This window comes from Gossypium raimondii, chromosome 3 (assembly GCF_025698545.1).
Source record: "Gossypium raimondii isolate GPD5lz chromosome 3, ASM2569854v1, whole genome shotgun sequence".
In the NCBI taxonomy this organism is placed as follows: domain Eukaryota; kingdom Viridiplantae; phylum Streptophyta; class Magnoliopsida; order Malvales; family Malvaceae; genus Gossypium; species Gossypium raimondii.
Window position 1 is genome coordinate 62,746,861 of NC_068567.1, and position 9,705 is coordinate 62,756,565.

The 9,705-nt window shown below is 32.2% G+C and overlaps 1 protein-coding gene across 4 annotated transcripts; it reads right to left on the minus strand.

Annotated features, from left to right (window-relative positions):
- Positions 1-5,398: 5,398 nt before the first annotated feature.
- Positions 5,399-9,341, minus strand: LOC105795502 (probable magnesium transporter NIPA3). 4 transcript variants are annotated; one of them, XM_012625146.2, is made up of 10 exons: positions 9,061-9,341; positions 8,644-8,914; positions 7,857-7,913; positions 7,475-7,565; positions 7,242-7,402; positions 7,009-7,136; positions 6,768-6,905; positions 6,292-6,384; positions 5,961-6,066; positions 5,399-5,893 (listed from the first exon to the last, which is right to left on the minus strand). In XM_012625146.2, exons 2-10 carry the CDS (start codon positions 8,792-8,794, stop codon positions 5,769-5,771), a joined length of 1,050 nt encoding a protein of 349 aa, XP_012480600.1. In that variant the 5' UTR covers positions 8,795-8,914; positions 9,061-9,341; the 3' UTR covers positions 5,399-5,768. The 4 variants fall into 4 exon arrangements, with proteins under 4 accessions (XP_012480600.1, XP_012480599.1, XP_012480601.1 ...); XM_012625145.2 differs by having other exon boundaries at positions 8,644-9,341; XM_012625147.2 differs by having other exon boundaries at positions 5,399-5,878; positions 8,644-9,334.
- Between the last annotated feature and the right edge of the window lie 364 nt (positions 9,342-9,705).

Below are 9,705 nucleotides of genomic sequence, written 5' to 3' on the forward strand. Positions count from 1 at the left end.
GACAAAATCGACATATTTCTTTTTTTGCTGGGCAATAAATATTTATTAAAAATAACGAGGGTTAACAAATGCAACGCAGCGAGAACCAAATAAAAAAAAAAGAAACCATTGACAACCTCCCCAAACCTGCTGCAAATATCGAACAACCATTGACTTAACCACAACTCTCATAACAATTTTCAATTTTCAAAACTTACTGTCTTAATTCTTAAATGATAAGCAACGTTGCTCGCGCTTCATTTCTATATTTTATGACCACAAATTTCTAGCTATGTTGATATGTTTGTAATCAATAAATAAAAAAGGTGAAATTAAGTAAAGTTAAGAATTCTATGTTCATCTGGTTTAATTAAAAAATATAAATAAAGTAAGTTGGAGTTGGATATGGTGATACATAACTATTAGAATTGATATACAGCCGCAAAGCAAATTTGAAAAGATCCAAATCAAGTCCCAAAGATGGGATTGGGGGATCGCCTGCCTATCATTCTTTTACGTACCGCCATGCATCCTCTGTAATATTTTCCCCCATTATATTAACATTAACTATAACTCCATTATTTACTTATGTGTTTATATCAAAGCTATCCACTTGCGTCATAGTCAAGAAATTATTTATATCTTAAACTACAAAATTTGAAATTAAGATCCGCTTGTTGTATTTGAAATTAGACTTAATAAACCTTTTACCATAAAAATTTTAAAATTTCTACATAAGTCAGTTAATACAATAAATTATTTAATTCTTCTCTTGTTCTACTAAACAGCTCAGACTCTTCTTCACTAAAAATTTGTTATCTTTCAGTAAAAAAATTCGTTTGTTTTCCTTGAAAATAGACTCACTAAGATTTTCTTCATATATATTTCATAGACTAAACATTTGTGTACAATTTATAGTGATTTTTGAAAGTTAAAATAAGAGAACTCAAATCATTCTAACCTTGCTTCACAAAATTATTATATGTCATAATTTACAATTTCATTGCTTACATAATTTTCTATGCAAAACTAAACTCAATAGGTGTTAATTTAATATTTGATTCAACCTATAATTCGATTTTTACAATTTTGGTGAATTTTTAAAATTTAGTTACTTCTATAGTCCAAAAATTGTTTTAGTAGAAACAATTTCATCTAATCACATATATTTATTATACTTTTAGTTATCATTTATATTTATATGTTGATAACATATTCATTTCTTTACCTTAATACTTATCTGACGACAAGTTTAAAGTTTATATATAATTAGTAATGTTGAATTTAAGGGTTCTAAAATCATAACTTTTATGGATTTATATGGAAAGGGTACATTAATTTTCTTTAATTAATTATTTTAATTTAATTTATCAAAATTTGATATTTATTTTTAAAATTTGATGTTAAATTGTTAAATAATATAAACCGAAAATAATATATATATATATATATTGTTAAATAATATATAAGTGGTCAAATTAAATTTCATAACATATGAATTTTCTCGCTATTGCTCCAGCTTTATCGGAAGTATATATATAATAATTATATCGTTTCGCACTAAAAAAAATGGATCGCTCGACTTTCGTCCAAGAGTCTACATACGTGGCCAGAAATAATTAGTTCAAAAACTTGGTCAAATGTTTGACCTAAGCTTATCATCCAAACCAGCATGCATGAAAACTTTAAGGTCGCACGTCAAGTTTTCTTGCAATAACTAACGCACACAATCCCTCCCAATGTCGAAAATATTTAACCTTTTTGTTCACCGCCATATGTTTTTTTTTTTTAAAGATTATGTAAAACATCCAGACTCTTGAAAGATTGTCGGAAGATTGAAGCCTTTGCTCGCGATATATCATATTTATTTTCTTTTGTGTGGTCGAGTAAGAAAAGCTGGTTATCCATTGAACTCTATATAAACCCCAAGGAGAAAAGAGATTGATAATCGCATATCATATTCCGACTGTTGTTAAAATTAATCGTCTGAAAACTCGAACTAATTAAATTAAAGAAAAACATAGTACGACTTAAATCTCTGACACCTCTAAAAAATTGCAATAACGTCTTCAATCATTTATTGGAGGGGCAAGAATCCAACACCCATTTATTTCAATGTTATTTCCCTATCATCCATTTTTTTTTCTTCAAATTATTTAACAAGAGATTGCAAAGTATATACCTATATGATAATAAATAAATAAATAAAATTTTAAATATTAAGCATTGTTGTTAATTTAAATGGACCAATAAGAGTGAATTTTATTACGCTATGTTATGACGAAGAATAAAAAATATTTAAACTAAAACAGTATATATGATGCATAGTGATTATGGTTTGTTAAGCTATATATTAACCATCAAAAATTGAACTTTATATACCATCATCTTTAAGATTTAAGCTTTTATATGGAAAAGGGTACGTTAAGTTAATTTAATAAAATAATCTTTTTTCATAGAGCGACAATCCATTAATGTTGTTGATATACTTCATAGATTAAGTTAGTCTGTAACCAACGAATTATCTGGTTTAATGTCTAGTTATTGTACTTTATTTATCTAGAGCCGCTATCAAGTCCAGAGATGCTGGGTCGGCTGCCAATTCTTCATTTACTTACCGCGCGCAATTTTCTAGTTTGGACAAAACCTACGTCCCAAAACTCAAAAACACCAAGTTGTCTAATCCAAGTGTCGCAAGCAAAATACGACCCTCAATTTTCCTCACATCCTTGAACTAAAAGAAAATATGTTTCGCGATTTATAATATAACAGTGCTTGTATCTTCAATAACAATAAAACAAATTCAGAAATAACTGTCTTAAACATAACTTGAACCAACTTTCTTGTGTTATTTTGTTGCATCTCTCGCGTACAAACATGAAGATAATGATCCCTAAACAATTAATTGCTCTTTTTTTTTTCTTTGTTTGATCGAGCAAGAAAACCTGATTTCTTAACTCTATATAAACCAAGCCTGGAGGGACTAACTAATTCACAAACAGAGAGCTTGATAAAGTCCAACCAAATTCAAATTCTCTCTCAAGCTACAACCTTAACTTAGTATCCAAATCAAGGCAACAACAATGGTTGAATTGTCAGTTGTTGAAGCAGATAAAAAGCAACTCAAAGTTACACTCACAGAAACAACCCGTAATGAGGTCCCTGCTGAGTTGACGGTCAAAGATAACAGATCTGGGCCATTGACGTTCAGGCGTACCAGGACCGGAAACCAAATGACCTTATCAGGTGAGGGTTGGTGTAAACTCAATTCAACCCGTCACATTGCTGTCGGTGACAGGATCACCATTGAGAGGATCGGTAACAATGAGTACAAGATAGTTGAAGTGATAAAGGTTATGTGTGGATTCTAATTATAAGTAAGTTATTACGTGGTGCTTATATGTTATATTCAAGTTTCATGTTTGAAATTTGTGCTTTGCTTAAGAATGAATAGATCCTTATGTTGTAATATGTGTCTTGTAAGTCATTTAAGAGTTGTAAACTGTTAATGGCGTTATATATTTTCCCCTAATATATGTAATATTAACTATAATTTCATTATTTATTTATGTGTTTATATCAAAGTTATCCACTTGTGTCATAGTCACTAAATTATTTATATCTTGAACTACAAAATTTAAAATTAAGATCCGCTTGTTGTATTTGAAATTAGTATCAATGAAATTTTACTATAAAAATTTTGAAATATCCACATAAATCAATTAATGCAGTAAATTCTTTAATTTTCCACTGTCCTGCTGCTAGATAGCTCAGAGCCTTAATCACTAAAAAATTATTATCTTTCAGTACAAGACTTGTATTATGTTTTCGGACGTTTTCGTTTGTTTTCTTTGAAAATAGACTCACTAAAATTTTATTCATATAAATTTCATAGGCTAAACATTTTTTTATAATTTATAGTGATTTTTAAAGTTAAAATAAGAAACTCGAAAATCATTCTGACTTTATCTCACAAAATTATTATATATCATAATATACAATTCTATTACTTACATTCTTTATTTTATATAAACTAAACTCAATAAGCTTTAATTTAACGTATAATTCAATTTTTACTATGAATTTTCAAAGTTTTGCTGCTGCCGTTCAAAACCTGTTTTAGTATTATACCAGTCTCGGGTGACATCGCAATTCATAGACTGCGAGCGCTTTATTACAATATTTTATAACTCAAAACTTCCCATTTTTTTGTTTGTAAACAGTGAATTGTGTTTTTATGTTTTTAGTTCTCGACATGCAATGCGATTTAGAGCAAGACAAACACCTATGACGTGCGGTTCAAAAACGTCATGCTGACAACACCCAAAATACGCACGCTATATATTTCCCCTCTTTTGCTCACCCTCTAAAAAATTGCAATAACGTTGAATATGTGCCCTTCAATCATTTGTTGGAGGGGCACTTATTTCAATTTTTTATATAATATATAAATGGATCATATGGTTTAGTTTTATCATTTTTTTATTTAAAACTTCTTGACTTTCAAAGGAGCCTCAAGCCCTCAACTAATAAAAATTCTAACTATGTCGGGCATCAAATCGGGAAAAAAAATTATTACAAGTCTCTTCCTTTTATCATCTCAACTCCCTCACTTTCACTGTCCAATTCCGACCGTTCTTCACTCTCTTCATCACTTCCACGTTGATGGGGGTTCAGCATCGAATCGGGAAACTTTTGTTACAATAGTCTCCTCCATTATTATGTCGGCCCGTAGCCACAAGCTGGACCATCACTTCCTCATTTCAATCCATAAGCAAGGATCCCTCCCTTCTATTCACTTGCTACAGTAGCATCTAACTCCTTATGTCATAGTGTTATCCTTTGCTTTTTATTATATCAACAATTCGTTGTGCCCATCAACGGCGTGGCAGCCGGAAGAGAGAGAAACGTTGCGCCTGCATTCCATGTAGGTGCCTCCAGCTCCAGCGTCTTCACCCACCTCAGCTTGTTGGTTCTTCTGTTGTGTTTCGGCTTTGCTTTGAGCTTCTTGACGGTCATAGTGTTTTATTGACCCCTCCGATAATTGAGACATCAATTTACTTGAGAAATAATTAAAAAATAAATTAACAATGTTATATTATTGTGAAAATTATATTTTTATATAAATATGATATTCAAATTGAAACAATGTTCAAGTTTACTATTTTAACCAATATTTTATTTACTTGCATAAATATAGCCACGATTTAATTTTAATCATCTTAACAAAATTCACGATATTAAGACTCGCTTCTCTTGGGTTTGATTAAATCCATATTATATTACCTTTGGTTTTTATTGGTGAGAGGTAATATCCTATCCAACTTTCCCTTCTCTTGGGATATTGGATTGACCATGCATGCATGATAAAAGCTGCATCAGCATTCAAATGCCATTTCAAACAAATGGCTATAAGATATATCAGCATTCAAATTCCATCCAATTGTTGATATAATAAAGCAAAAGGATAACAATATGTATTAACCACTGTGCTCAAGATTTTACATTTGGCCATATCTTCTGTATCAACCAACTGGGGATAGAGTGATAGTGTACGCAAGGCAGAAGCTGAAATCTATATAGTCTAGCATCTCGGAGCCAAAGGGACTATAATAAAATGGAAAAAGGCCAATGAAAATCTCACCTCCTCTTGTGTACCTCCAAAAAAATGAATTAGGATGGTATAAGTTGGGTGATAAAAAATTACAATATCATTGAGGTATCGAGGGTTTTCTCCCCAAGAGCTATTTCAGCTTTGCAGGAATAGCAATGACGACTTATAACTTCGATTAAGGTATTCTCGATGTATCCTGCCGTTTAAGAGGGACACCTTCATCAAAGCCATCCTCTTCTTCATGCTTTAACGATCGCATTGATATAGAAGTTGTCAAACTTGGACCTGATTGAACATAATCTATCAAAGGTTTAATATGCCAAAAGAGGCATGACCGACAGTATATTAAGGTTTCATGAGATCATACCATCGACCATGTCCTTGGTTTTGTGAAGAAGAAAAGTTCCCGAAAGGATTGTTATGAATCCACACATCTCTGTTATAATCTGAGTTGGAGTCTGCCTATCCCAATCCTGATATCAGAAAAAACAGATAGCGGAGCAGCTCAAAGGGATCAACAGCAATCTCAACCACCAGAAAGCTAGAAAGAAGTTCGATTTAATATAATAACAGTCACAAACAGGGCCACTATATAATATCGAACAAGGGAATTGCAACTCGGAATTGACAGTATCAAATAAGCTCTTTTAAACATTATAATTAGTGCCATTCTGATACCATCAATGACTGGAAATTACCTTAAACATGATGACACTAGCCAAAATGGTCAGTGATGTAAACATAACATAGTATATAGGAGAAACAACAGCTGTGTTGAAAGTATCAAGCGCCTGCAATTATGAAGACAAAATAATAATAAGAAAGGAATCAAACAGTGAACCGGAAGTCTTAATTTAGCAAAAATTGGCAAGACAAACAAAGGTAAAAGGGACACTATTTCACGGAATTAGAAACTAATGAATAGATATATTTAAACTGAATTAAATTTTAAATAAATGATTATGAACACCATAGCAAAAATATCAGAAAGCAACATTTCAGGTGAAAATGAAATTTTCCTCTTTGCATCTTTCACCACTTATTCGCAACATTTCTTTCGTCTCCTTTTCTTTGAAGGGCCTTACGAAAATTAATCAAAATAAAGACAAAAATGTAGACATCAAAAGAGAAAGAGAAGGTACCAAAAGAAGAAAAGGCAATGTGTAACCATTACCTTGTTTAAATAATTCATTTGGGTAATCACACAAGAAGCCACAACTAAAGTAAAGGCCCAAGTTTGCGGATACAGAAGCTGATTCATTCCTGAAAAGGTTAACTTCAAGGCAATACCAAGTGCTTTAACGCTCATGACCTGTCAAAGAACATCCTTAGAAATAGGAATTGGAGGGGAAAAAGGGAAATACCATTGAACGCACACAGAATTAAGCAAGCAATAAACTAGTACTGATGCATACCGAAATGGAGCCCACGAGAGAGCAAACTCCAATGTAAACCATAATGTGTGTCTGTCCATATTGTGGAACAAAGTGGAATATAAGTGTAAAGACAGCTGTTAAGACCAGAGCTGTGTAAAACAAAAATCCTGCAAGAAGATCAAGGTACATTCATTTTACTTGTTTGCAGTTCAACAATTTAGAAAAGAAAATAATGTTATGAGCTAAGAACAATATTATTAAGAAAATGCAACCTGGCTCTGTAGCAAGATCCCAAACTTCTGTTACAGATTCAATCTGACGTTCTTGGGGAGCATGCAACACAATTGTTGTTGAGCCCACAACACACAAAGCACAACCAAGAATCCCAAAAGTATGTAACTTTTCCCGCAAAATGATATGCGCAAGTACCGCACTGCATGAGAAGTGATGATTAACGATGAACGCTTAAATGCCAAACCTAAATTTGAGTGAGATATTTGCATGCCTGATAATGATGCTGAGTGCACCAAGAGGAGTGACCAGGATGGCTGGTGCGAATGCATAAGCAGCAAAATTAGCAATTTCCCCCACGACCACTGTTGCAACAATTAACAATTAGAATTAAGTACTTCTTTGTCTAGATGACTTCCTGAATATTAAGATGTAACATGGAATGTAACTAACAAAAACAGCATTCTATAGAAGCACAATACATTATTAAGGTCATCCCATTTTTAAATGGTGTAAGGTAGCTTTTATAATATCATCTTTTAGGGACAATATTTGGAAAAGAAGTAAAGAATGAAAAAATGATATAGGCTCCAAACAGGAATGAAATATCCATAAGATATTGTGTTAATGATCAATGAGAAATGGATAAAACTCACTTGTTATCATGCCAAACCACCAAAGTGGCTCAAGCAAGTACGAATACCCTCCAACTCCTGTGTAAAAACCAGAAAAACCAATGTCATTTGGATCGATAAGGCATAAGAACAATGAAACCTCCTTGTAAAGAATGAAAAGGTGAAAATCACTAAATGATAGCAAAAGCATCCAAACATTCTTCAGATAATTGAGATAAACACAAAATCGTGTAATTGCAATACAACAGAAAACTTAGTGCAATAAACACAGATATACAATGAATAGAAAAAGCTTGGTTCAATAGCAACAAAACATACAAGCCAACCAAAGATCATCAGAAATTTGAAACATTCAATGCATATCATTTTCTCCAACTGCATTCTATACAGACATATCGTATCTTTCTTTCACACATTATGCAAAATTTCTGCATAAAGAAACTTGGACAGATTGCTGGATTTCGTAAACAATTTATAATCAACAAGTTAGAAGAGAAGTACAATCAAACATGACATGCAAAACCAAGATCAAAATGATGCATATAAAAATGATTAACTTTATGAAGAACTAACTTACTAAATACAAGTTTAATTCCCACATTGGTGAATTGAATTCACAGGGCGGGCAAATAAATTTCCATCATTTACAGTTCACTAAAATTCCTTTCTTTTTTTTCTAAATTGACTAAAGAATTATTCACAGAATCCCACAATTATTTAAGCCTAATTCCTATCTTCTACTAAAGAAAAAAGAAAATCCCAAATCAAATCATCAAGAAAGAAGTAAACTTTTGATAAATTGCAGTACCTGCCCTGACGCCAGAAGCACCAGCTTTCTTCAAGCCTTTTTTCTTAACAATGAAACTTGCCCCAATAAATAAACTGGAAGAAATGGCTAAAACCAAACCCTTAATATTATCTGAGGACATTCCCTCGCTCCATCTTCGCACAGCTGCCATACTCTTAACCCTACCTTAAATGAAAAATCCTAATAACTATATTCTCTGTCACCAAAACTCGGCAACGATCACCGATTTGGTCTGAACTCGTACTGAGTCTAAAAAAACGAGTCCATGGATCTGGAAAAAATTCCCAATTTCACCAAAAAAAATAAGCTTGGAGCAGTTTTAAATATCAGATCTCGGCCCTCAAAAAAAGAGAGCGAAGGTGGAATATCAGTCGAGAAAAAAAAGAGAGATAGAGGAAAAAGCGTATTAGTATTTACAATGGTGAGTTGGGAAAAGAATCTTGACTCGGTTGACGCGGAGTGAGTTTGGAAAGGAACGACAAGTCTGAGCTGAGGAAAGAAGAAAATCTGAAAGAAAGAGAGAAATGGTTGTCGGCGCTTAAAATATAGAGGAGGAGAGAAAGGGGAGGAGTGAGATAAGACGAGTTATTGCTGAGTTGGATGGGATGAGTAGTGAGGCAATTAGTAATGAAAAACAGCTGTTTTGGCTGTGACTGTGAGAGACAAAAACTTCTTGGATCGCATCACAGCCTTCTATTGTTCTTTTTTATTTGCAATATTTGGCGCATATCCGATCCCATCTTTTTTTTAAGATAAGATATATATGTTTTCTACCTATCTCTAATCATTACTATTTTATCAATTAATATTTTTCTAAAATATTTTCTAAGCTAAAAGTATTATTGAGGCAGTATGCTAGGGGCGGGATGTATTTTGTTCTCTTTACGTAAAAACGAGTAAATTAATTTTTATATATTAAATTAAAGAGTAAATTAATTTTTTATTAAATATTTCATCTATTTGTATTATTAAAAATTAGAGTGATTGACGGAATAATAAAACAATGACACATGATTTATCATGTGTACCTTATACTAATATATAATGATTAATTTTAACAAT